This window comes from Branchiostoma lanceolatum, chromosome 2 (genome assembly GCF_035083965.1).
Source record: "Branchiostoma lanceolatum isolate klBraLanc5 chromosome 2, klBraLanc5.hap2, whole genome shotgun sequence".
In the NCBI taxonomy this organism is placed as follows: domain Eukaryota; kingdom Metazoa; phylum Chordata; class Leptocardii; order Amphioxiformes; family Branchiostomatidae; genus Branchiostoma; species Branchiostoma lanceolatum.
In genome coordinates, this window is record NC_089723.1 from 24,524,576 (window position 1) to 24,551,628 (window position 27,053).

Sequence of the window (27,053 nt, forward strand, 5' to 3'; positions counted from 1 at the left end):
CGGTCAGAGTCATAATGCACTTCGCACGTAAGCACATTTTGCCTGTGATACTATATTACATCGCTAGATGTCGCGCATGCACGGGTAGAAGCTGATTGCACTAGCTACTATTGCCACTAGAGGTCGCTGCTGTAACGTCAACATCGATCAGCTGTGAGGAAATCTGTGGTCCACCACCTCCAGGCCAACGCCTTTGATTGATGTAGCCAGATTTTCACCCGTATCTACATCTACAGGCAGAGCTGCACTGGTCCTTTGTTATTCCCCGTGAATGTAACGTGAGACAGAACAGCACCAATGGCGTTAGTGTGAGAGGAGGGTGTGGCCTGGGCTGAACATTACATGATATAAAGAGGAGGAATGGAGACGGAAGGGGTGGACAAGACTAAGGCCGGTTGTGTGGGAGGGGTAGCCAAGACTGATGCTCCCAGTGACAGCCCAGGAAGGAGGCTACAACGGCAGGTCATGCAGAAGTTAAACGAAGCCTGTGAGGGGTCAACAGGTCAGTGTAACTGTCATGTCTTTTTTGTGCCCAAACAAACAAACTGGTGAGGTACCAGTGCACATCAACTCCAGGTATCTTATCTTCATCTGACATCAGAGCTGAGATTTCATTATAACCTGCCTGGCTACCAGCCATTGTAACGTTAGATCTATCTGGAATCAGCTTATCCACAAGTATAGTTCACCATGGACACCAAGGGACACATGTTACGTTATTAGCCTCTCAGCAACAATTGCTGCAAGATCTGTTTCCAGGTACACCAAGTGACAATGTCTAGCGGAAAAATAGACATAAAGCAAGGACAACAACAACAACAACAACAATGTATACCTGGAGGTTTATGTGTCAGGAGGATACCATCCCTGCAGTAATAAGCATGCTAAAGAAAGCTACAAGGCTCAGGTCTCCATATCTCATTGTGGTAGCAGTTAAACCTTCATGGTTAATTGTGCTTCAGTCTAAACAAGCACAACAGAATGCCTCAGCAGTCTGACACAATAATTTCACAAAAGATGGAAATCATTTCTGAATGGCTCAGAGAAGGGCAACTTGAAAACAGCCAGCCATTAAAAGGTGTTCATGATCAGTTCAATAGTATTATACTATAATTAAGGGTTAATGACCCGCCCCGAGGTGTATATGGTGTCATAACGCCTGGTCATGTGCTATAACCACCGAATAAAACCACCGAGTGAGCGAAGCGAACGAGGTGGTTTTATTCGGTGGTTATAGCACATGACCAGGCGTTATGACACCATATACACCGAGGAACAGGCGGTTCATTAACATTATTATCACATAGCCTATCCAAACTGACCCATATAAGAGAGACAAATTTCTGTATAATACATAGATTCTTTATTTAATACTATACATGTAAAATCAATCCATTGTACATATGATCTTCATATAATCCAATGTAAACAAGCGGTGACTTGTCTTCGAGCCCACACGGTTATAAATTGACAGGTTGTTAGACGCCTAGGTGTGGTAAGAATCGTACATGTTTACCTCCCCTTTGCCGCAAGTTGTAGTTTCCCCGGATAATTATTACTCAAGCCGGAAAAAAAATCCCACAGAAGCGTACACATATCGAGCCGAGATCATTGTAGGTACAAACCTGTAAGAATTTGGGCGATTTTGACCGTAATTCTTTCGATGCCAACACATCGGTTTCGGGAAGTTACGTGTTCGTGACTTGGGTCATGGGGAGGGGGGCGTTTGTTTTGAACAAGACGACATCACTTTGCCAGTAATATTTTTAATTTTCGTCAGGTAAAACCCCTCAGAAACGTGAACATACCGGTCTGGGGTCCTCTTGGGTAGAAACGTAGGAGGTTTCATGGGCGATTTCTTTGTCTGCCATGATTTGCTACTTCGGGAAATACAATGTGATGAGTGGGGAGGGGACTCTGTGTGCCCGCTGCTTCTTGTTGGTCACACTCGTCAGCTTCCTTGCCCCTCAACTGCTGAAGTATGTTCCTGGGCGTCTTCCCCAACTTCCCATGACCCGAAAACTGACTCTAAGTCGGCGTCTGACAGTTCCTCGACGAAAAAATGTGGTACTCTTATGGCGGACGTTCGAACGCGTTCTGCGAACGATCGCCTGATCTGGGCCGGTTCCACTTTGACGGCGGGGGTGTGAAAAATATTGTTTTTAGTCCTTCCGTTTGAATTTTACTTGAATTGAATTTTTTTCCTTTTTTCATGAATTCTTCATGTATTCTTAGGACATTTGGGGGAATTTTAAGACAATAAAGATATTTTAAACAAGGTTAAGAAAAAGATTCATAAAAAAGATACCCCCATCTACAAAATGCAACGGTTTTGTTATGGCATGACGTCAATAAGTGGTGTGTTATGGCGTGATAACAGACCACTTATTGTGGGCAATGGAGGCTTCTGATTGGTCGACACCATCTGGCCATGTGATAATAATTTTTATGTCATGCCTGGGCCTGATACGGGTGTTCCGGACCGTGTGATAACTATCCGGATCACATAGGGTTCGGGAGGGTTATCACACAGGCTTCCATAGAATATTTCGAACGCATTTCGAACGCGTCGGTTGCGCGGCCGTCGGAAATTCGAATACCGGATTCGGAGATTGGAATCAATGTTGCTACAGTTTCTTGTTCGAGGACACAAAACTCCCTCAACTTCTGGCGCATTCCGCATTGAAATGTGTGTTTTCTCGGGTGGGTATGGCCAAGGTATGACATAAATAAAATACAACACGTTGTATTCCGCATCACCCTCGGTCCCAGCCCTCCCGCGGGTCGGATCGCCCTCCGGCCTACGGCCGTCGGGCGATCCGACCCGCGGTCGGGCTGGTACCTCGGGTGATACGGAATACCCCGTGTTGTATTCTATATATACATGTCAATATCATTTTCTACTAGATATAAGCACAGTCACCTTTCTTACACAGACACCAATCTTAGCTTGATTAAACAGGAATCAGGTGTGGCCTGACATGCAGGATGACTCATCTTCAAACTGGCAATTATCTCTGTGGGTTTGTGGTGGGAACAGACTGCTATTGATTTAACGTTAGCACTAATTACTTTATAGGTTAGGCTACGAATCCATCTGGCTTTAATGAATAATGATTATTGATTTGTATTGCTTGTAAAAATTACTTAAGATTTGTTAACAATAATTGGTAACAAACTTATCAGTCTAACTATCATTTTGCTTCTGCAAGGATGGCTGTATAATGATATTCTTATCACCTTACAAACCTGTAATTATACCGGTAAGTAGTTACATTTACAAGGTACAAGTCTGTGTGTAGTTCCTTTTGTCTGATTTTCCAAAGGTGAAAGAAAAATAATAAAAAAAACCTCATCTTTAATGACTCATGAAACCTTTGTTATAAAACCCCATAATCCAACAGTTTATTTGTTCAAGTGCCTGACTACTTCAGAACACTGTAATCATACTGTATACCTTGCACTTGCACTTTTCTTCCATCAGCAATGAACATGATCAGAAGCACAAAAAACATGTTCAGATAGTTATGATGACAACTTTAATAGAAGGAAGGAAAGTGGAGGATATGAATACTTTCAACTTTTGGAGCCAAGATCAGCCTTGTAGGGAATGATATGCAATAGAAAAAGCAGGTCTATGCATGTTGTATTTCAGCATCATGATATACTAGTGTACACCTGAATGTCATATTTCATTTTTTATTTTATTTTATTATATTAGACTTTTCCCTATCCCCATATGTCCCCTGTTTCCTTAGAACTGCCTTATCTTCAAGATAATGACCTCCCTCCCATCTGCTGGCCCCAAATCATGATCACCGCCAGATTGTAATGTGATGGTGCAGATTGTGTATTGTGTTTCCAATCACGTACCCTGGGCTAGATCTCCAATACATTATCTTGTCGTGTGGCATCATTGTATTACCATCAGCCCAAGATCAATACCAGCAGGCTGGTCATAGAAATGTTTTTCAAGCCAATGTTGTCACGGGGGATCATCAATTGTACCATTCGTGCTGCAAAGTAGACTTTTGGGAAGTGTTTGTTATGGTAACTATAGATTTTTGTGTGGCCAAAGTCAACTAATTTGAATCTGGGATCGTACATTGTTAATTGGACCATATTGTGTAATTATATATAATGTCTAAAGAAATTGTGTGCACAAACACATTTATTTCTAGGGGGATACTGAACTTTCAAACTTTTGTATGATTAAGAATTACCAGGTGCAGTAAGATGAATAGTAAATGGTACCAAATCAAAAGGTACTAGCATGAAAGTACCTGAGTACGTGTAATGTAGAACTCATTCATTAGGCTTACTATATTTCTTTGTCATCTTTGTTCGAGATTTGAATTTTTTATCCTTACTGGATACAAAATGATCAGAAAAGGAAAAAAAGTTTTATCATGTCTCAATTCATTGTGAAGAATGTATGATCATAGTTGTCATCAGCAAATTTCAAGGAAATGTTATTGTGTGCATTATTATGTCATTGAATGGAACATGTTTATTAAGAGTCAGGGTTTCTGAGGTGTCAGCGCTGATTAAAGGCTCACTTTACAACAATTAAAACTCTGAACACGACAGTACTAGTAGTAGTCAATCTTTTCAATTATATAATCATTCTACCACATGAAGATCCAGGATGTTTTGTATAGTCTAGTATAAGGTCAATGATTACACTTCAATTTTCAAACACTGAAGGTGTACTGAATCTTGTAAGATTTATATATGCATATTATAAATAACAATTTTGCCTGGGCACCTTGTGACCTCCAAGTTATGAATTTTGATACAGATGTCCCTGCATGCATAACTCTCCAGACGCAACGTCATCAATTATTCAGCCATCCAGCAACCCAAGCACAAAATTGCACTCCATGGTTAGCCTAATCATAAATTCAATAAAGGTGGATCTGATGTTGTCGTTGTAACAATTGAGATGCCATTTCTAGCACAAGGTGATGTATGAATATGCAAAACATTGCATTGAATATTGCGGGTTTTTTCATAAGTAGTCTGCTGTACATACATGTGAATAACATCGTTTTATTGGTATAAATTATAGAATAGGAAGAGGATTGCGTTATCACACCTGTTATCACCAGGTGGTCCTGAAAAGATGGATGGAACAAGAGGCTGTTCTGGAATATAAGCTGGGCTTGGGAATATCCATGTTACAATGTCTATCATAGGTTAATTGCATTTTAGTGGCTTTAGTGGTTCTATTTTTGACTTATGTATTGGTCAGGTTATGGCATAATAATGACATTCAGGCTATGACATGGATAGTAATGTGTTATGTAATGATTGTAAGACATGCAATATGGGTTACGGGTTAGCCTGCGCTTTAGGTTTTCAGTAGGCTAATACACCAGTTTGTGTTGATCTTTCCAAAAGTAAAATTTGAGTTATGCCCCATGCTGGAAGGTAGCGATTGACCATAGAGGGGCATCGGAACATACTGAGGGCTGTCCCTGTAAAATTTGGTATTTTGCAAATTCATAACTTTAAGTCTGGAGAGGATTGATAAAGAGATTAAAATCTCAACTGAATTTTGTTTTCCTTCAATATTATTAGGCATGTAAGTTTTATCTATTGTCTAATTCCAGGCCAAGCTATCGCCAGCAAGCTGCAGAAGACGGGCCACATGGTCCAGACCACCATGGAGTGGATGCGGACCATCCCGACTCGAGACTGCGACATCCTCATGACGTTTCCCGGCAGCACCGGCGACCACACCCTGATGTGGCTCCTGTCGCGTCTGCGCTCCCGGATGCCGGCGCTCGGCGTACATGTTCGCTACCTGCCCCACCTGAAGGTCTGGGGGTTCTATATGACGGCAACGTATGACAAGTAGGTTTAGCAGGAGAAAACTACCTCCCCCTCATTTGTTTTGAGTTCTTATGGTTATTCAAACATCTTATTCATATAATCTTTGTATTCTTCTGATTACGGTGTCTTATAATCACATCTTTTTGTCGCAAACCACAACAATCAAGTTTAATTCATCTAGTCATTCATTCATTACTCAATATACATTCTACATCAACTATTGTTCTTATTGTAAACATTAGAAAAAAGCTAGATCACAAATTAAAGGAAGACAAAGATTCTTTTCAACCCGAATCTTCTCTTGGCAGTTTACTGAGGTATGCAGAAGAGATGGGCCTGAAGAAGACGGTGAAAGCGGAGTTTGGGGGAGGCAAGAAACACTTCCTGTGTGAGGAGAAGGAGAGTTTTGATGGAGTGGAGGATGAGACAACCTTCTTCTCATCTCAGGTTGGACTCTCAGACTTCCAGAAACAACTAAGGAAAAAGACTTAAGACAGTTGATGAAGTTTCTGTGAAAACTCTGCCCTTTAGATATCAGATGGAGTTATTTTGATAACATTTTCACGTAATATTATGACCTTTTGGATTTTGTCATCCTCATCGTTGATCATTTAGTTTGCTTCATATACTGAGCATTGATTAAGTACCAGGTTGATATTCCTGTTGATCTTCAGAAGCAAAGAAACAGCCATCAATATTCGAGCTAGCTTTGAGTCTTTGTCAAAGCAAACACAGATACCAACTCAGTGCTTAGCTGATTGAGAGTTGCAATGTCAAACTGTTAAGTCATCTGACTGATCAGTCTTTCCTCCCTTTAGGAGAGACAGTCTATCATAAAGTACATGCTGGACAACTTGAGAGCTGTAGCAGGAGACAAGCTCAAGAGATATGTGTTCTTTGAGGGACAACCAATCAGTAAGTATCATCAAGATTCTCACACCGATTTAGAATACTGTACCATGGGGCTATTAGCCATGAATGCACTTGAGAAGAGTAAGGTGTGACTAGCTATAGGCCCATGCTTTCTCTCCCGTCACATTGTGACCAATTACCAACAGTAGATATCTATCTTATCTGTCATGATTGCCTTTACAGCCAAATAGCTCAATAAGCGTTTGACCCAAGTTCAGACACCACTGGAAGTGTTAACTAGGATGGGAATTAGGCTGGAGTTCCAAGTCTGGTATATGGTGTTATAGCAGAGACCCTTCTTGAAAGGAGGACTGGAATTGTATATTAGATATTTCGTGTACTTTTCCATATATTTGGAGTAGTAGTCGTTTATCATAAATCCTATATTTTAGGCCTTACCTTTTTTTGGAAAATGATCTGTAGAAAGGAATCCAAATATTTTTGTGTAGATATAGTTTCTGCAGTTTCTTTGACTGCAATGATATCTTCCAAAATGTACTCATCCAACAAATCAGAAACTGTTTTGCACACTTAGCCTTCTTTACTTCGGAATCCGTAAAGCATTTCCTGTTTGGGTGATCTCATTTCTTGAATTCAGTGGAAGGAGTAATGTATGTATATGGTTCTACAATATCATTAAATACTTTTGTTTGTTCCTTGCAGTTCCTAAATGTCTGTCCAAAGGCATGATAAAGCAGATCCTGCCCCTCCACAGAAGCGAGGACCTGGAGAAGCTGAAGAGGACCTGGGTGCACGCTTTCTTCAAGCCACAGCCGTTAGGTCAGTTTAACTCACCTTTATTTGACATACCTATGCATACCCCCGGTAGAGCATATGCAGTCATGCATGTTAGTAGGAACATTTCTGTTGGGCCAAGCCTATCATTGTCTCATCTGTACTGTCATGTATTTACAAAATTTTGAGATGAGGGAGACATCTATTTTAGCTCCATCAGGCTGTCAGGGAATTGAAGATTTCAGTTATGCTAAAAAAAAGAAGATTTCAGTTATAGTGAAAAGAGTATATTTCTTCATTGAATTTGAGATGTGAATTAAAGTCAGTCATGATAATCATCAACATTGCTTTGCTCGGTGCCATGATGGTATCATCGGCGGTGGCTCATGTCAGAGCATTGTATTCGAGTCAGTCCGAATTGGCCTCAGTTAAGTTTTAGCTGTTCTTGGGTGGCAATGTCTGATATGACTGCCCAAGCCCAGAGCTACATGGAAAAGTTGAGGGCATTTTGTACAGGGCAGAGTGGGTGGGTAGCAAGGCTGGAGAAGCCCTGGCCTCTTTTCATCTCTGTCTCTTGTCTTATTCCTTATCTTTTGCCTAATGCCACTTTTTGATGTTAAGATACAGTTTTGCTGTGCCCTGTCCACAGATTACATCCGTGAGTACTTTGGAGTGAAGATTGCCATGTACTGCGCCTGGCTCGGCTACTACACATGGGCACTCATCTTCCCAGCATTCTTTGGGCTAGTCATGTGGTTCTGGGCTGGTAGTGATGAGGTAGGAAAGCTTTCTTTTGATTCCTGTTTATCGATTTGTGTGTTTTTGATATGTTAGATTTCATGTAATGAGTATGCTGTCATAAATAACTCATGACATTAGGTTTTGACAGTGATGTTTTCATCATTTCTAAATTAAAGTGATGATATTCTGTTTCACTCATTAATAAGAATAGTGTAAATTTGTCATCAATTTTAGTAATAAAAGTAAGATGACATTGTCACTAAAATACCATCTCTGATGTGAACCTGTTATCCCTATCCCACCACAGAAGCGGGATGGAGTAGTGTTCCATGTGCTTGCCATGTTTAATGCGATCCTGTCATCTCTCCACAGAAGCAGGATGGAATAGTGTTCCATGTGTTTGCCATGTTTAATGTGATCCTGTCATCTCTCCACAAAAGCAGGATGGAATAGTGTTCCATGTGTTTGCCATGTTTAATGTGATCCTGTCATCTCTCCACAAAAGTGGGATGGAATAGTGTTCCATGTGTTTGCCATGTTTAATGTGATCCTGCCACCCCTCCACAGAAGCGGGATGGAATAGTGTTCCATGTGTTTGCCATGTTTAATGTGATCCTGTCATCTCTCCACAAAAGTGGGATGGAATAGTGTTCCATGTGTTTGCCATGTTTAATGTGATCCTGCCACCCCTCCACAGAAGCGGGATGGAATAGTGTTCCATGTGTTTGCCATGTTTAATGTGATCCGGTCATCTCTCCACAAAAGTGGGATGGAATAGTGTTCCATGTGTTTGCCATGTTTAATGTGATCCTGCCACCCCTCCACAGAAGCGGGATGGAATAGTGTTCCATGTGTTTGCCATGTTTAATGTGATCCGGTCATCTCTCCACAAAAGCAGGATGGAGTAGTGTTCCATGTGTTTGCCATGTTTAATGTGATCCTGCCACCCCTCCACAGAAGCGGGATGGGATAGTGTTCCATGTGTTTGCCATGTTTAATTTGATCCTGTCATCCCTCCCAGAAGCAGGATGGAGTAGTGTTCCATGTGTTTGCCATGTTTAATGTGATCCTGTCATCTCTCCACAAAAGTGGGATGGGATAGTGTTCCATGTGTTTGGCATGTTTAATGTGATCCTGCCACCCCTCCACAGAAGCGGGATGGAATAGTGTTCCATGTGTTTGCCATGTTTAATGTGATCCTGCCACCCCTCCACAGAAGCGGGATGGAATAGTGTTCCATGTGTTTGCCATGTTTAATGTGATCCTGTCATCTCTCCACAAAAGCAGGATGGAGTAGTGTTCCATGTGTTTGCCATGTTTAATGTGATCCTGCCACCCCTCCCAGAAGCGGGATGGAATAGTGTTCCATGTGTTTGCCATGTTTAATGTGATCCCGTCATCTCTCCACAAAAGTGGGATGGAGTAGTGTTCCATGTGTTTGCCATGTTTAATGTGATCCTGCCACCCGTCCACAGAAGCGGGATGGGATAGTGTTCCATGTGTTTGCCATGTTTAATTTGATCCTGTCATCCCTCCCAGAAGCGGGATGGAATAGTGTTCCATGTGTTTGCCATGTTTAATGTGATCCTGTCATCTCTCCACAAAAGTGGGATGGAATAGTGTTCCATGTGTTTGCCATGTTTAATGTGATCCTGCCACCCCTCCACAGAAGCGGGATGGAATAGTGTTCCATGTGTTTGCCATGTTTAATGTGATCCTGCCACCCCTCCACAGAAGCGGGATGGAATAGTGTTCCATGTGTTTGCCATGTTTAATGTGATCCTGTCATCTCTCCACAAAAGTGGGATGGAATAGTGTTCCATGTGTTTGCCATGTTTAATGTGATCCTGCCACCCCTCCACAGAAGCGGGATGGAATAGTGTTCCATGTGTTTGCCATGTTTAATGTGATCCTGTCATCTCTCCACAAAAGTGGGATGGAATAGTGTTCCATGTGTTTGCCATGTTTAATGTGATCCTGCCACCCCTCCACAGAAGCGGGATGGAATAGTGTTCCATGTGTTTGCCATGTTTAATGTGATCCTGTCATCTCTCCACAAAAGTGGGATGGAATAGTGTTCCATGTGTTTGCCATGTTTAATGTGATCCTGCCACCCCTCCACAGAAGCGGGATGGAATAGTGTTCCATGTGTTTGCCATGTTTAATGTGATCCTGTCATCTCTCCACAAAAGTGGGATGGAATAGTGTTCCATGTGTTTGCCATGTTTAATGTGATCCTGTCATCTCTCCACAAAAGCAGGATGGAATAGTGTTCCATGTGTTTGCCATGTTTAATGTGATCCTGTCATCTCTCCACAAAAGTGGGATGGAATAGTGTTCCATGTGTTTGCCATGTTTAATGTGATCCTGCCACCCCTCCACAGAAGCGGGATGGAATAGTGTTCCATGTGTTTGCCATGTTTAATGTGATCCTGTCATCTCTCCACAAAAGCGGGATGGAATAGTGTTCCATGTGTTTGCCATGTTTAATGTGATCCTGTCATCTCTCCACAAAAGTGGGATGGAATAGTGTTCCATGTGTTTGGCATGTTTAATGTGATCCTGCCACCCCTCCACAGAAGCGGGATGGAATAGTGTTCCATGTGTTTGCCATGTTTAATGTGATCCTGTCATCTCTCCACAAAAGCGGGATTGAATAGTGTTCCATGTGTTTGCCATGTTTAATGTGATCCTGTCATCTCTCCACAAAAGTGGGATGGAATAATGTTCCATGTGTTTGCCATGTTTAATGTGATCCTGTCATCTCTCCACAGAAGCAGGATGGAGTAGTGTTCCATGTGTTTGCCATGTTAAATGTGATCCTGTCATCTCTCCACAGAAGCAGGATGGAGTAGTGTTCCATGTGTTTGCCATGTTTAATGTGATCCTGTCATCTCTCCACAAAAGCAGGATGGAGTAGTGTTCCATGTGTTTGCCATGTTTAATGTGATCCTGTCATCCCTCCCAGAAGCAGGATGGAATAGTGTTCCATGTGTTTGCCATGTTTAATGTGATCCTGTCATCTCTCCACAAAAGTGGGATGGAATAGTGTTCCATGTGTTTGCCATGTTTAATGTGATCCTGCCACCCCTCCACAGAAGCGGGATGGAATAGTGTTCCATGTGTTTGCCATGTTTAATGTGATCCTGTCATCTGTCCACAAAAGCAGGATGGAGTAGTGTTCCATGTGTTTGCCATGTTTAATGTGATCCGGTCATCTCTCCACAAAAGTGGGATGGAGTAGTGTTCCATGTGTTTGCCATGTTTAATGTGATCCTGCCACCCCTCCACAGAAGCGGGATGGAATAGTGTTCCATGTGTTTGCCATGTTTAATGTGATCCTGTCATCTCTCCACAAAAGTGGGATGGAATAGTGTTCCATGTGTTTGCCATGTTTAATGTGATCCTGCCACCCCTCCACAGAAGCGGGATGGAATAGTGTTCCATGTGTTTGCCATGTTTAATGTGATCCTGTCATCTCTCCACAAAAGTGGGATGGGATAGTGTTCCATGTGTTTGCCATGTTTAATGTGATCCTGCCACCCCTCCACAGAAGCGGGATGGAATAGTGTTCCATGTGTTTGCCATGTTTAATGTGATCCTGCCACCCCTCCACAGAAGCGGGATGGAATAGTGTTCCATGTGTTTGCCATGTTTAATGTGATCCTGTCATCTCTCCACAAAAGCAGGATGGAGTAGTGTTCCATGTGTTTGCCATGTTTAATGTGATCCTGTCATCTCTCCACAGAAGTGGGATGGAATAGTGTTCCGTGTGTTTGCCATGTTTAATGTGATCCTGTCATCTCTCCACAGAAGCGGGATGGAATAGTGTTCCATGTGTTTGCCATGTTTAATGTGATCTGGGCCACCCTGTACCTGGAGGGTTGGAAGAGAAGGTCTGCCGTCCACGCCTACAAGTGGGGAACTCTGGACATGCCTTCCTCCCTACTGCAGGAGCCACGCCCGCTCTTCAAGGTATCTCCATGTATGAGGTCCTGACGTACACAAAAATATTGTTGAAACCTTCAAATTTCAAACAGTGATCCTTCAATTCTATTCCTCTACTCTACCTTGCTCCTCTAACCTGTCCTCTTTTACTTACAACATGATATTATTCCTATTTCTCCTCTTTGCTCTCCTCTTTCTTTCCATGCTTTTATTTTGTCTAAAAGGCAGAACTTTTGCCCATTTCCAATCTTTTTCAATATATAAATAGTTGTCATTAAGATACTTGAGCAAGATATACCAGATATGATAGGCTAGCTTATTGGTATGGAAAAATTGGTTTGTTTTTACTTGTTTACCATCATTGATAAAATGCCATATTAAAGATTACAAAAAAATGTTTGTCAATGAGTTCCTCTGCATTGAGAAAGAAAGCCAAATGGGCAAGAATAGCTGCTGCAAAATGTACTTTCCCTTTTGTTTTTTTAATCACGACATTAGCCTTCTGCCTCTTTATTTGTCATACATGTAACAGTACCAGCCATTGTGATTGCCTGCTGTAGTGAGCTAGTTTTCGTGTGGACATGTTCTTTACGTCTTTTCCTGCCTTGGCTTTCATTGTGACCTTCAAGGGAGATGTTGTCAAAGTAAGTTGGTTCATTAGCAGTGAGTGCATGCTGCCACCACACTATGCCAACAGGGAGTAATGTAAAAGGGGAAATGTTCACGAGCATCGAATTTGACAGTAGGGAGTTAATGGAGTGTTTGCAGTTGTTTCATGATTGAAACAAGGAGGTAGACGAGCAAAAGACAGAACGAAAATCTTCGCAGCGGTTTTTAATTTCGCGGAGATGAGGACACTGCGAATATCGCAAACATAAAACCACAAAAAACATTTCCCCCTTTACGGCATTGGTACAAGAATGCTTGTCATATTGTAGGTAGGGTTGGCACTGCACTTAGTTTAAGAAAAGTTTTGAAATAGAATCTCCCTCCATTGGCATGTTATTAATGTACACTAAGTAATGTAAACTAAGCCTTTACAGGTTGCTAAATGGAAGTTGCAAATTAAATCTCATCACAAAATCTCACATTTTCTTTCACTTTCATCATTAAAGAGGTCCTTAATTACATCTAGAAATTTAAAATGCTGGATAAAATTTTGAAGAATTTCAATATTGTGATGTAAGTTCATGTTCTTTTTACAGGGAAGCCTGACTAGCAGTGAGGTGACATGCCGACCTGAGATCACGTACCCATCCTGGAAACGGAACCTGTTCTACTGCTTTGTGAGTGTCCCGGTGGTGGCCATGTGTCTCCTGGTGGTGTTCTGTAGCATGTTGGCCTGCTTTGAGCTGCAGGAGGTTGTGAACCAGGGGGAGGATGTTTCAGCCGTGACGAGGTTCGTCCCAAAGATCCTGCTGTCACTGGTTGTCATGGTGATGGATGAGGTCTACAAGAGGATAGCCATATGGCTCAATGACAAAGGTATGTTCAAGTCACAAACAACTGCTTAAGAATCAATGCATTTATTACTGTTTCAACAGATGTGTGGGTTTTTTTTGTACCTAAATGATATAAATAATTTGCCCAAGGTTAGTCTCCCTGCCTGGACTCATGTTCAAGGTCAAGTAATCATTCATAGCATTTTATCTAAAGATATGTCATGATATGGTAGCTAGGAAAATACCTGTAGTTTAATCTAATCACTATTTGTCAATCATGTACATCTGATTTTACCCTCGTACATGTGCATATTTTCAAAGATATTTTTATATTAATGTCTAAGTATGGCCACTGTCCATGTCAACATTTTATGAAAAAATCAAACCAAAACATATCATGATACGTTCAATTTACTGTCAATTGATGTTTTGGGAAGACCTGTTTGTTTTGCAAAATGAGTTTTGCAATATGAGTACCTGTAATAATACAACCTTGTGCCAAGTCTCTTGTAGAACATTTTCCTACGTTTGATGCCAAGAATCATTGGCATTAAAATCCTAAAGTCCTCCCATCATTCTATATTGTATCTTGTGTGTGGTCAAATATCATCATTTTGACTAAACAGATGTTACAGATTTCTCACTGACCTGTACTGTATCATATTGTGCAGAAAACTACCGATTACAGAGCACATATGAGAACCATCTCATTATCAAGCTAGTCTTGGTAAGTCCATCTCACCTTACTAAACAAAACAAAACTAAGCTGATTCTGATGTGTTTAATATGGTATCAATAAAGTATGTGACATCCCAGTGTATTTTCAGTATTCATATTACTCACACCAGTAACCCCTGTATCAGTGTTTGTCCCTTTGTATGTTTACAACTTTACACAGATCCCTGTGTGTTTTCAGTCATGGTCAATCAACTTTGTTTGATATTTTCCAAGCAATGTTGAACTTTCACCCCCATGCATATACATTTTGAATGTCTAACAAAGCTTTCCTGTTTTTGCTTTTTCAGTTCCAGTTTGTGAATTCTTTCCTGTCCCTGTTCTACATTGGTTTCTACTTACAGGATATGAACAGGTTGGAGGAGGTAAGATGATGGAAAAAATACTTAGAAAGTTGTGTATTCCTGTGACAAATGGATTAGTAATCTAGTTTCATTGGTGCGTTTTGCATGCATATAAAAGTTACTGATACAGTAAAACTATTGTCATGTCAGATTAAAAAGATTTGGTGCATGGTAGTTTTGAGGTGTGTACTCACATTGCCTTTACCTGTAACATAATAGTTTAAATGTCAGTTTACTTGGTTGCTTATTGAGTACAAAAGGTTGATATGAGGCATTACCTAACTGATGCTTTGTTCTGTTCCTTTAGCAACTTGCTGCACTGCTGATCACCAGACAAGTGGTAGGAAACATTAAGGAGGCCCTGGTACCTTACCTGTGGGGGAAAGGAAGGCTCTTCAAGATGGCTCGCTCCAAGATGAAAGAACAGGCTAGCGGGGAAGGTCGGCAACTTTTCTGTTGTTACAAATTTACACTCCTGTAAATCCGTCTACAGTGTATATTTGTGGTCATTTTAATTTGCAGTAGGGAGAAAAAGAAGCTATTTAAATTCGTGACTGGAACAATTCTGTAGTACAATCAATTGAAAATGCATATTTGAATTTGTGGTGTCTTGATTTTGTGGTGGAGAGGTCATTGCAAAAACCATGAAAATAAAACCACTGCAAAAGTTTCAAGATTTACAGTAATATGTTTGCATGAACGACATTTTAAAAATGACTTGAAACCATGATTGGATGTTGTGATGTTTACAAGACCTAATCAGTTAGCATGAAAGCAGATATACATAATATATACATGCCAATTTACAGCCCCTGAAAGCACTGTTACATTGACTGAGGGATCTACTGAAGAAGAGAATAATGAATCATCAACATCAGACAAAGCAGACAGCCTGGCGGAGGATGAGGAGGAGACAGAAAATGGGACGGAGGAAACAGAAGAAGAGATTATTGATGAGTCTCCAGATGCAGTTAAGCATGGAAAGGGGTTTACTCAAGCTGAGGTGGAAAGCTGTATGCAGCCTTACATGGTAAATGTTGATATATTCTGTCAACGAGATATTACATTAAATAACTTAGATTTGCAGCATTTATCTCATATATTGTTTCATGCTACTTAAGTTGTTGTTTGGATTTGTAGCTGTAATTCAAAATCTCAATTCAAAATATGCTTTCTAGATTTTAGCATTCTTATGATGATATATCTGTATAGAAATTAAAATAGTGTTTCATACTTGTAATTCTGTTGGCTGCACTTCTGAAACATTTCCTGGTTGCTGTTCTTTTTCCAAATTTACTTACTGCCAAAGGAAACAAAGAGTGAAGGCACCAATATGTTCATCATTGTTTGATGTCCACTTACATCAGTATTGAGTATTTTAAAGGAAATTGTTGTTTAAAAATGCACAATAAGCACTCATGGAAATATTTTTTCAGGATACGTTTGAAGACTACCTGGAGATGTTTATCCAGTTTGGCTATGTGGTGCTGTTCTCCCCTGCCTTCCCCTGCGCAGCAATGTGTGCCCTGATGAACAACGTCATCGAGATCAGGTCAGACGCCTTCAAACTCTGCACCAGTCAACGGCCGTTTGGGCAGCGAGTGGAGAACATTGGGATGTGGCAGGTCAGACACTAGTCTTGTCATTGTTCTTTTAGACATGATTTATAGCCTGTGTTGGTTGGTGACACAACACAGTAATCTTCAAAGCAACCTAATATGATAAACATTTGTTATTGTGCAGAATACAAAGCAACTGGATAAATTCTGTAAACCAGTCATTGACTGGAAAAAATAATGAAAGATAGTGGATGCTGTCTGAAATGGCTGACCGTCTACAAAATCTATCCAGTTGCTTGAGTAACTTTTGTATTGTGCATCTTACTACCTGGATGTCTAACCTTCATTGACAAATCTGTTGTAAGGAACTGTTTTGCTGTGTTTCCGTAGGATTTGATGGAGTGTATGGGGATGTTGGCTGTTATTGTGTTTTGCTGTGTTTCTGTAGGATGTAATGGAGTGTATGGGGATGTTGGCTGTTATTGTGTTTTGCTGTGTTTCCGTAGGATTTGATGGAGTGTATGGGGATGTTGGCTGTTATTGTGTTTTGCTGTGTTTCTGTAGGATGTGATGGAGTGTATGGGGATGTTGGCTGTTATTGTGTTTTGCTGTGTTTCTGTAGGATGTAATGGAGTGTATGGGGATGTTGGCTGTTATTGTGTTTTGCTGTGTTTCTGTAGGATGTAATGGAGTGTATGGGGATGTTGGCTGTTATTGTGTTTTGCTGTGTTTCTGTAGGATGTGATGGAGTGTATGGGGATGTTGGCTGTTATTGTGTTTTGCTGTGTTTCTGTAGGATGTAATGGAGTGTATGGGGATGTTGGCTGTTATTGTGTTTTGCTGTGTTTCTGTAGGATGTAATGGAGTGTATGGGGATGTTGGCTGTTATTGTGTTTTGTTGTGTTTCTGTAGGATGTAATGGAGTGTATGGGGATGTTGGCTGTTATTGTGTTTTGCTGTGTTTCTGTAGGATGTGATGGAGTGTATGGGGATGTTGGCTGTTATTGTGTTTTGCTGTGTTTCTGTAGGATGTGATGGAGTGTATGGGGATGTTGCCTGTTATTGTGTTTTGCTGTGTTTCTGTAGGATGTAATGGAGTGTATGGGGATGTTGGCTGTTATTGTGTTTTGCTGTGTTTCTGTAGGATGTGATGGAGTGTATGGGGATGTTGGCTGTTATTGTGTTTTGCTGTGTTTGTACAGGATGTGATGGAGTGTATGGGGATGTTGGCTGTTATTGTGTTTTGCTGTGTTTCTGTAGGATGTAATGGAGTGTATGGGGATGTTGGCTGTTATTGTGTTTTGCTGTGTTTCTGTAGGATGTGATGGAGTGTATGGGGATGTTGGCTGTTATTGTGTTTTGCTGTGTTTGTACAGGATGTGATGGAGTGTATGGGGATGTTGGCTGTTATTGTGTTTTGCTGTGTTTCTGTAGGATGTAATGGAGTGTATGGGGATGTTGGCTGTTATTGTGTTTTGCTGTGTTTCTGTAGGATGTGATGGAGTGTATGGGGATATTGGCTGTTATTGTGTTTTGCTGTGTTTGTACAGGATGTGATGGAGTTAATGGGGATGTTGGCTGTCATTGTGAACTGTGCTCTCCTGGTGATGTCAGGACAGATGCAGCACATGTTCCCTGGTCTCAGCACCACACAGCTCATTATCATGGCTGTGGTTGTGGAGGTACAGTACCTGCTTTTATCAGTATCTTCGTATAGTTTTGTATGCCTGTAAGTGGCATAAGTAACTGTGAAATTCTAGTCATCTTGTCTTATTTCTTCTGTTACCAACATTCAGTGCCTGGTTCGTATCTTAGAAATAGCAGTAAGGTACTAGCTCCATTATGACGTAATGAATAACCTTTATGGAAAGCTATGTTTCTTGTACATTTATTGTTCACAAGATATTTAAAATAGACCATACAATTGTGAGCATTTCTACTTTTGCAGAGGTGTCACTTTGCATACAATGGAGACAGTATATTGCGTAGTGTATTACTGCATACAATCATTGCTCCTTTCCTTGGTGCTGATTTTGTGGATGTTATCGCCATGAATGTTCCAATGACTATATTGTAGTTTTCTGGCATGAAACCTCAGCCATTGACCATAGGTGCTTTAGGTCAATCATGTGTCTTCTGTTCTCATTAATAAAATTATACTTTCCTTCTCATGTTGCTGATGTTCAGCATGCGGTGATTGCCCTGAAGTTCATCCTGAGTTATGCCATCCCAGACATCCCAGAATGGGTGGAGAAGGAGATGGCTAAGGTGGAATTCAAGAGAAGACAAGCACACAAGGTGGGTTCTATGGTCTATAGGTAGTAGTGTAAACTAAACCTAAACTTAAGTTTATATATGGCATTGAGGTCTCTTTTGGGAGATCTTAGAATTATGGCAATGTTTCTTATCTTCAGTTAAGGTTAGGCAAAAGGGTCAGAATCACTCATGTAGAACCGATTGGCGGAGTTCCCCGAAGTCTTATTTATTCAAGAGGCGAGTCCTTATCTGGCCAAGCTGGGCGGTGATAAGCTGCACCACCTGTGGTGCGGGACGTGGGTCGGGTCGGATCGTATATCTTGCTTGGTTTTTCTCTAGTTGAAAGGCAATTCGAAAGCATAGTGCCACTCCATATACCGCATTACAATAAAATCAGAGAGTTTGTGGCACAAACTCGTGGGGATCTATCTTTCCACTGGAATTTCTCAGCCGATATAATGGAAAGATCCAACAAGCCCCCGACGTCTTTAGTCTAACCTCCTGATGCAGGGCCAGGGAAACTCCAATTTTGGTTGATACCAACATTGAGGAGGTAAACATGGTTTTACATGTGTATCAAAGCTTTAAAGTACGATTAAATGTCAAAGTACGTATGTTAACTAATTATATGTACACCAATAACATTAAAACTAAATGCATAAAACACTACGATCTAATAAATCTGTACTTGTTTTATTTCCATCTTTGATACATTTGGTTTAGTCCACGGTTAGGAGAAACTACAATCAATCAGTCAATATCTTTTGTAATTGGAGCTTTCATCGACATTCTCACCAGCAAAGTAATTTTGTGGTCAACTTAATTGTTCAAAGGATTTTTGCACCCACTTTCGTGGGGTTTTTTTTCTATTATAGTCCCAAAAGTACATCATTTTCCCCACACATGTTTCAGCATTTCTTCTGATTGCCGCCTGCCCATCGCTGTAAATAAACACCAGCCTGCCCCAGCAGGGTACTCCCACCGGGACCACTGGTAGAGGCTGGGGGCTGGCAAATATGCATATATTAATCTCCGGTACACCCCGGAACCAACCAAAACTCCTTTTTGTGACTCTCTTTGCTTCGGCTATGGTCGTGACAGGCCATATTTGGGGATACCACGTGGTAGCAGCATGCCTTCTTCATGGGGATTATGGAGTGCTTTTTGGGTAGGGAGTCCGCCATGGCCGTAAGCGATGCCGGAATTTTGGGAGGAAAAAAAGCTTATTTCTTGATTATACTCTTAAAATGAACTATATATGGGAAAATAATTTCAGATTTTCCATTAGTCAGGGTGTCAACAGTTTATTGAGACCTTGATATTTGCAGGATTTGGCCATTTTACGTTAAAAAAAACGGCCAGAAAAATAGCGGCCCACCAAACCGGAAGTACGACTTTGAGCTGCATTCTTGCTATAATTTTTCTCTTCCTCCGAAAAAACACTGCCGTTTATACAATCTACACACGTTTCTGTACGTTATGTGTAAGTTTCATTAAGATTGGATGCATAGTTTATATGTTACAGCGTTGGAAAGAGACCGACCCTCGCGACCTCGATCCAACGTCCCGGGAGGCTTACTAGCCCCCTTAATCAAGATTTTTGCAATTGTTTGGAGCCGTCAGTGTCTGATAGGTACTATTTTTTATCTGGAAAAGCAGAGGCTGGAACATGACAAGGTCATTTGTTCTGTTTGTAGAAATATTTGGATATGTTTAGTAGTTGGGACATGTATTGCATTGGTGTATAATGCCATCTGCTAGTTGGGCAACCCTGGTATGTAACAACATGCTCATGCTGAACTAATGAATAAATAAATAAATGAATAAATAAATAAATAAATAAATATGTAGGTAATGGGAGAATAGGATTTGTTTGCAACACCAGTGTTATTTGACTACAGTTTGGAAGACTAACATCATTTGTTGTCAGTGCCAATATGACACGTGTTTGTTGCCTGGCAGAAATTGGAATTCCTAAGACGACAGAATTCCATCATCGCTGAAGACAAATCAAGTCCAGACAAAAGTCAGGGTAAGGAGAAATCAAAAACAAGCTCCAAGGGACAATCAACGCAATCTACAGAACAGAAGAAAGAGCAGAAGGAGAAACAAGACAAATCAAAAACCAGTGGACATAGTGAGAGAAAAGAAAGTGGTGTGAGTATTAGTGCAATGCCAGAAAAGCAGCAGAAAGTAGATTAATTTATCCCTAGAAGCAATACTACTCTTTATGGCAAGAGAAATACAGCATCTTCCAGGGCCAAGTACAGTACTGCCTGTGAGTCAAACCTGCATACCTAAAGTAGGAGCTTCTGCTGTAAATACATGTATGCAATGCGATCGTGTAAAATTGTACCAATTGTAGATCAGGTCTGGCTAATTCGTTAATTGTGTGAAATACAATATTATTATCCCTTGCTGTGGACACAACTATGCATGTAATTTAACATACTCTTAGTTACTGTAGAGGTCTGTGGAAATAGGGATATAGCCTGCATGTAAATGTAACGTAATGTGGCTGTCAAATGCGGTAGACATCAATTCAAACTGATGCAACAATGTACAAGCAAAGCAATGATATCAAAGTTCAGTAGTCTAAACTTTATATGCTGTTGACCTCAGTAAACTTTTCCTGACAAAATAAGGCTGAGGCTTTGGAAGACATATCACATAATATGCTTATGCAATAAGAAAAATGTGTATCATTCCCGAGCCTAAATTCACCATGGTCAATTTTCCAAGAAATATAGAATTAGAAATGCTATTTTTTTCGAAGCATTTACTCGATAATGTAGATTTTTGGCAATTGTTGAGGTTATATCTTTTAAGTTGATCTTGGTATATATTTTCTACATTGAGTGTATAGTGTGGTTCAAATAAGCCCATAGTATTTGTACTTGTGCTTCAGAGATGTTCGGGATGATTATTATCTTAAAAGCATGTGTGTACAAAAAATGTGAATGAAATAAAAGTGAAGAGATTGCTCATTGTGAGACAGTGATATTTCTTACATGTTCTTACAACTCTACAAGACATTTGTATTATGTACAGATTGGTTCACTTTTGATTGGGCAGCTAATCTTTTACAGTGTTGTTGAAGTCAGATGTATCACCAATGAATGTGTATCAATGTGGCATCATCATGTGAAGTTATGCCGATAGCTATGCACATTTTTACCACCATTGAAAGTAAATGTTGAACACTAGATTTCGCATTGCAATATTGTCCCATTTCTGTAGATAGTGTTTTATGTAACCAAACTTTGAAACAGTGAAGGCAGTAGCTGCAGACAGAACAGAACACAACAAAATGGAAGAGTCTGACAAAGAGAATGACAAGTTACAGTCCCTTTGCCTTACGGTACTAGGGTGATAAGGTGAGAAATGTTATATAGATTTGCTCTACCCATGATAATAGTGAGCAATATATCATATATTAGCATCATGACATCTGCTACAAATTGTTAGTTTGAAAAAAACAAGATTTTAGATTTATGAAACGTTTTAAGTTAAGGAGTTCATTCAGATCTATTGCAGCCCATCTTGAGAAATTATCTGAATTTAAAGAACTTAAGTAGCTTCATGTCACAGAATGAAAAGTTATCTTACTTTAAGTTCATCTAAAGCATGGTTAAAGGAATATTGCATCTTATGATGTAATTTTGTAATATTTGACTGCAATTTTGTTGGTGCTTGGTATAAATCTGTAAAAGCAGAAAACATTACATACAATATTATGATAAAATAATTTTTTTAAGGAATGAAAATTGGATTGGAAATAAGTGTATTTCTACATGCTTAGATAGTTCAACATTGATAAGCAAAACATAAATCTTATGTTACAGTGGTGTATTCATAACAACATATAGCTGGCATAGATGATCAGTTCTGTACTTCAGCCAATTGTGGGTTTTGCTTGTTTTGTTGTTCTTGCAGTCATTCCGTCTGCCATGCTTTATTTATATGGTCATTGCAATATCCATGTAATGGAGAATTTGCCACTACTACATGTAGGTGCATGTTGCTCTTTTTTTACAGTTGAGAATACATCATGGAAATCATTTTACAAGTTATAGCATGTGTATAGTTTATTCACCAATTTTTCCTATAGAAATAAGTGGCAGAGTACAGTTTATTTAAGAAATGATCACAAGGCTACATATACAACACTGTTATACATTCAACATCACAACAATACTTTACAATGATTGCGATGATGACTTTCTCACAGGTTACAAGTGGAGATCAAAGCCCTAACACGGGTATATACATCTCTGCTTATTGCTTTGTGCTTACACAACATATGAAACTTGAATAAAACTAGTTCTTTACAGCATAGCAGCATTACAATATTGTGTAACGCAGAATTTTTGCATAGTGCAAATAACGCTTGAAAAGACATGGGCAGAATGGTGAACAAAGAAGTATAATCATTTGGTGTTTGAAAGTACTAAATAATCTCTATAATGTGCTATGGTACACCATATTTTGAGATTCCACATTCCTATCATTCTGATATACATATTTGCTTACATTTGATATTGAGGATATTTCCCACTTATACACAACACAGCATTACACATAAGTGTTTTTTTACAAGCATCTGGTTACATCTATGGTGCACAGTGCTTCTAATACGTGCTCATCGACATCTCTGTATATTACAAGTTGCTGTGGAACTATGTTGCTACTGTGCAGTGGAAACACCTATCATCTGATCACATAAACATCAATGAATGAACAGTTGACATAACTTGTTCATATTTCTCAAGTGGATCCTCATTTTGAGCATGTATATTCACATCTATGACAACAATTGTAGAATTGATGTTTTTTAAACTCTAAAAGTCATAAGGTGCACAGAATGGTTTCTTCACGTTTCAGCACTCATTTTGGTGTGATTTGGCACTACGAGTGATTTTGGAGGGTCATCTTGGTGAGTTTGGTTACAATACACCTGGAATTTTCTTGTTGTAAACAATGAACAAGTTAATCATGCCTACTTCCTACCGTATGTACAGTTTCTCCAGTCCGGTTTTAACACATAGGCAGACTATAGCTAAGGGAGGCGTACACACGTCAAACGACCACTAGGTGTAGTGCTGTGCATCTTGTATATTTGGTCCATTAACATATAACGTTATATACTGTATGTATAGGATGGAAAACATTACAGTCCTATTCTACTGTCTACTTATTGTTGAGATAGTTGTGACATCGGTAAGGTTTTAGATTAGTTCTCGTATCACTGGCGTTGAGCCATGCATACACTATTGCTTTCAATATGTGATAAGTCGTATACAATATATTCTTCTTAGGACAAATAAGGTTCTTGATTGTGGAAGGGATAATGAGCCAAAAGGGACTATGTTTTTGGTAACATAACGATTCAAAACGTGTTAATTTGCTCTTTGTCACGTCATATTTCTTTTGTCACCGACGGTTTTAAACGCATGGCAAGAGCGGTGCGCGTATGAACCATGAGTGTTCGGTCGACCACTGCGTGACTCCTGAAACAATTTGGATAAATAAACGTTTGGGGAGTTTGAGCGGGCACAGTGTGTACATTCACATATTGATCTCTATATCTACATCGTGTCAATCAGCAACGGAAGAAGCAGAAAACTCGGAACTCTTATTTAGCAGCCTAAGAATTTGCAGTGGTCAAATGTGGAGGGTTGCGTCACTGAGTTTTCCCAACTGTTGAGCTGAGTGGTTGAGAGGTTATTCCGGGTTTCCTAGCGACTTTCCACCAGGAGACAATGGTGGTATTCAAATGATGGAGCCGTGTTGAAATGTACACCCAGCACATAGCCTTGATCACATCTGGATTTTTACAACAGTGTCTCACCAATACCATCCCAATCCAGAGATTATCCAATGTTATAAGACTGTGATATTGCTAGATATTGCGTGTTCGTTAGCTTCCCTGGAGAGGACGTGACCATGTTGATCGCCCTTCGTTGTTGAGCTATTGCTAACGTTAAGCTGGAGTCATTGGGATGTTGCACCAGCCACACCCTTCCCACTGTCGGTTCCGCCATTCGGGGCCATCACTTCCAGGACTATCTCCTTCTTGGGGCTACGTTCTTTTTCCTGTTCCTTAACGCAGACACACTTGAAGTTTGCACTCTTTGGGTCCAGGACACAACAGTTCATACAGCCCATATTCCTCACGTCGCAAGGTTGCCCATCATGTCTCAGGTGAGAAGCGCTCAGCGCCTTCCTACCCCGCCATACCTTCTTAAACTGGGCGTGGAAGATTTGAGGAAGAGACATCTGCAAAAATAATGATTTTCAGATAGTGTTTTACATTGACTTTTTTTAAGAGGACGACTTCAAGATTTCTGAGTTTACGTTCAATGCAAACCTCTGACTGTGGATTATCTAACAATTCTTGTACGTGTCTGCAAAAACATCAAGTTGGTTAAAAGAGTGGAAATATATCAGTTTGAAGAACATACTAACCTTTTCATTGTGTCTTTTCTGTCCCAGAACACAAGCCACCCACTCCCCTACCAGGACGACCAGACTCACGGCCATGCCCCCGTAGATGACGCAGAAGACGCCCAACATGTGCCCCACCACGATGGTGCCCTGTACCTCCTCCACCACGTTCTCATCAGGCTCGCAGCTGCCATCATGATACCTACAAATATGTGGAGCCTACATTATACCAAAGACCAAAACGACAGTGCTACACAGCTTCCCCAACTCAATTCTTGCCGGTCCGAGGCATGATTCCAAACGCTCCGAGGCATAATTCCAACCGCTCCGAGGTATGATTCCAACCGGTCCGAGGCATTTCCAACCAGTCCGAGGCATAATTCCAACCGCTCCGAGGCATGATTCCAACCGGTCCGCGGTACAATTTTCTTTACGCACCGCGACCTGATTCTAACCGGTCCTCGGCAGAATTTTCTACCCTACGCGCTGACCTGCGTTCCTCGACAGCGGCACAGTCCCCTGTCCCCCACGCTAATACAGTGGACGGTCCCAGATGGGTCAAGGGTCACGCGTGTCGAATGTGAACTGCGAAAATATAAACTTTCGTCGCCGTGTGTCATAGGCATATTTGCTGTTGTTGCAACAACCGTGACAGCAATAAAACCGGCTTGGCTCTGTTTAAATTATGATATTAAAGTTCAAGAGACCTCAAACCTGACACTGTCAGTGCTACGGACTATAGTATATATATCATATGAGTTGGCGGTGTACTTGACGGGATCGGTACGGGGGCATCATTCTCTTCCTCAGCTAGCTCTCCTTTTATATAACGTTATACTATAGCTTGCATTTTGTTTCTGTGTTATTTCAGATTCTGAACCTGAAATAAACGGACCTGTCTCGCAGGACAACTTCCTACGGTGGCAAAAGTTCAAGTTGGCCACGGTTTTTTTTAGTCCTTTCAGCATATCGCATGGTCGAGTTAGTTCATACATGGACAACACAGACTACTAGTAACAGATAGCATTTCTATAACATTCGATTTCATTCATGGCTGGGGCTATAACAGGATTTTTCCGTGACTGAACAAGAATATCTTTTGTATTATCGACCGTATGTTTCTGTCAATGAATTTTATGGCCAATATCTAATGTGCATATTACACAACATTGTTTTGTGGTGAACGTGTGTGTGTGTGCTGGTAGCAATGTTGAGTCCACGACAGGCAGATTTCTAGAGGGGTCAACGCCCACTATATCATCCTTTCAGTCGATCTACTGACACGGGAGGGGCAAAAAGGAATATCTAACGCCAATTGTCCGTCGATTGTAGTTGATATTGTAGTTGATATTGACAATCAGGGCTTCCTTTTAGTTTGTACGCACGTATTTTTAGAGACGGTGATAGTCAGAACGAAGCACTGAAAAACACGACCTGACTGGCTGTTCACATTCACAACACGAGTGACCCTTGACCCACCTGGGATCGTCCACTGTATTAGCGTGGGGGACAGGGGACTGTGCCGCTGTCGAGGAACGCAGGTCAGCGCGTAGGGCAGAAAATTCTGCCGAGGACCGGTTAGAATCAGGTCGCGGTGCGTAAAGAAAATTGTACCGCGGACCGGTTGGAATCATGCCTCGGAGCGGTTGGAATTATGCCTCGGACTGGTTGGAAATGCCTCGGACCGGTTGGAATCATACCTCGGAGCGGTTGGAATTATGCCTCGGAGCGTTTGGAATCATGCCTCGGACCGGCAAGAATTGAGTTGGGGAAGCTGTGTAGCACTGTCGTTTTGGTCTTTGGTAACATTAAATAACCGGAGCGATGATGTGCTCGAGGAGAAGAACAAACGGGAAAACCGTTATCAACACAGCCGGTTACTATCATGGTATGTTGTTATTATCTGTCTTATGTTACGTGATCTAACTTCCGAGCATCAGTGATCACCTCCGTGAAAATGAGGGTATACTTTTGAGTTTGTGTGTATGTATATGTGTATCCTCAGCAATAACTTAAGAACCTCTGGATGGGTTGTGATTATATTTGATACGTGTGTAGGTGTTGTAAAGTCAACGGTTAGTGTCGATTTTGGACCC

The 27,053-nt window shown here is 40.8% G+C and overlaps 2 protein-coding genes across 3 annotated transcripts in view; one reads left to right on the top strand and one right to left on the bottom strand.

Annotated features, from left to right (window-relative positions):
* Positions 1-95: 95 nt before the first annotated feature.
* LOC136428120 (anoctamin-8-like) lies at positions 96-22,860 on the top strand. 2 transcript variants are annotated; one of them, XM_066417415.1, is made up of 16 exons: positions 96-502; positions 5,616-5,859; positions 6,147-6,285; positions 6,657-6,753; positions 7,414-7,530; positions 8,135-8,262; positions 12,040-12,201; positions 13,380-13,659; positions 14,288-14,343; positions 14,642-14,716; positions 15,003-15,135; positions 15,505-15,725; positions 16,132-16,320; positions 17,805-17,936; positions 18,442-18,552; positions 20,473-22,860. In XM_066417415.1, the coding sequence occupies exons 1-16, from the start codon at positions 361-363 to the stop codon at positions 20,710-20,712; spliced, it is 2,466 nt and encodes an 821-aa protein (XP_066273512.1). In that variant the 5' UTR covers positions 96-360; the 3' UTR covers positions 20,713-22,860. The 2 variants fall into 2 exon arrangements, with proteins under 2 accessions (XP_066273512.1, XP_066273513.1); XM_066417416.1 differs by lacking the exon at positions 96-502 and adding an exon at positions 4,861-4,964.
* The window catches only part of LOC136428119 (glutamate receptor 2-like), a 35,357-nt gene continuing 30,875 nt past the window's right edge, over positions 22,572-27,053 (bottom strand). The window contains exons 17-18 of the mRNA XM_066417414.1: positions 24,979-25,159; positions 22,572-24,789 (exon numbers count right to left, since the gene is read on the bottom strand). Coding sequence (XP_066273511.1) covers positions 24,505-24,789; positions 24,979-25,159 — 466 coding nt within the window. The 3' untranslated portion in view covers positions 22,572-24,504. The remainder of the gene's footprint in view (positions 24,790-24,978; positions 25,160-27,053) is intronic.

What these genes read in the sequence shown, in the direction of transcription:
- LOC136428120 (XM_066417415.1), top strand. Translation starts at nt 361, where the DNA reads ATGGAGACGGAAGGGGTGGACAAGACTAAGGCCGGTTGTGTGGGAGGG. An exon ending in ATATGAACAGGTTGGAGGAG is followed by an intron (nt 14,717 to 15,002) that starts GTAAGATGATGG and finishes CTGTTCCTTTAG; the next exon opens with CAACTTGCTGCACTGCTGAT. An exon ending in AGAACATTGGGATGTGGCAG is followed by an intron (nt 16,321 to 17,804) that starts GTCAGACACTAG and finishes GTGTTTGTACAG; the next exon opens with GATGTGATGGAGTTAATGGG.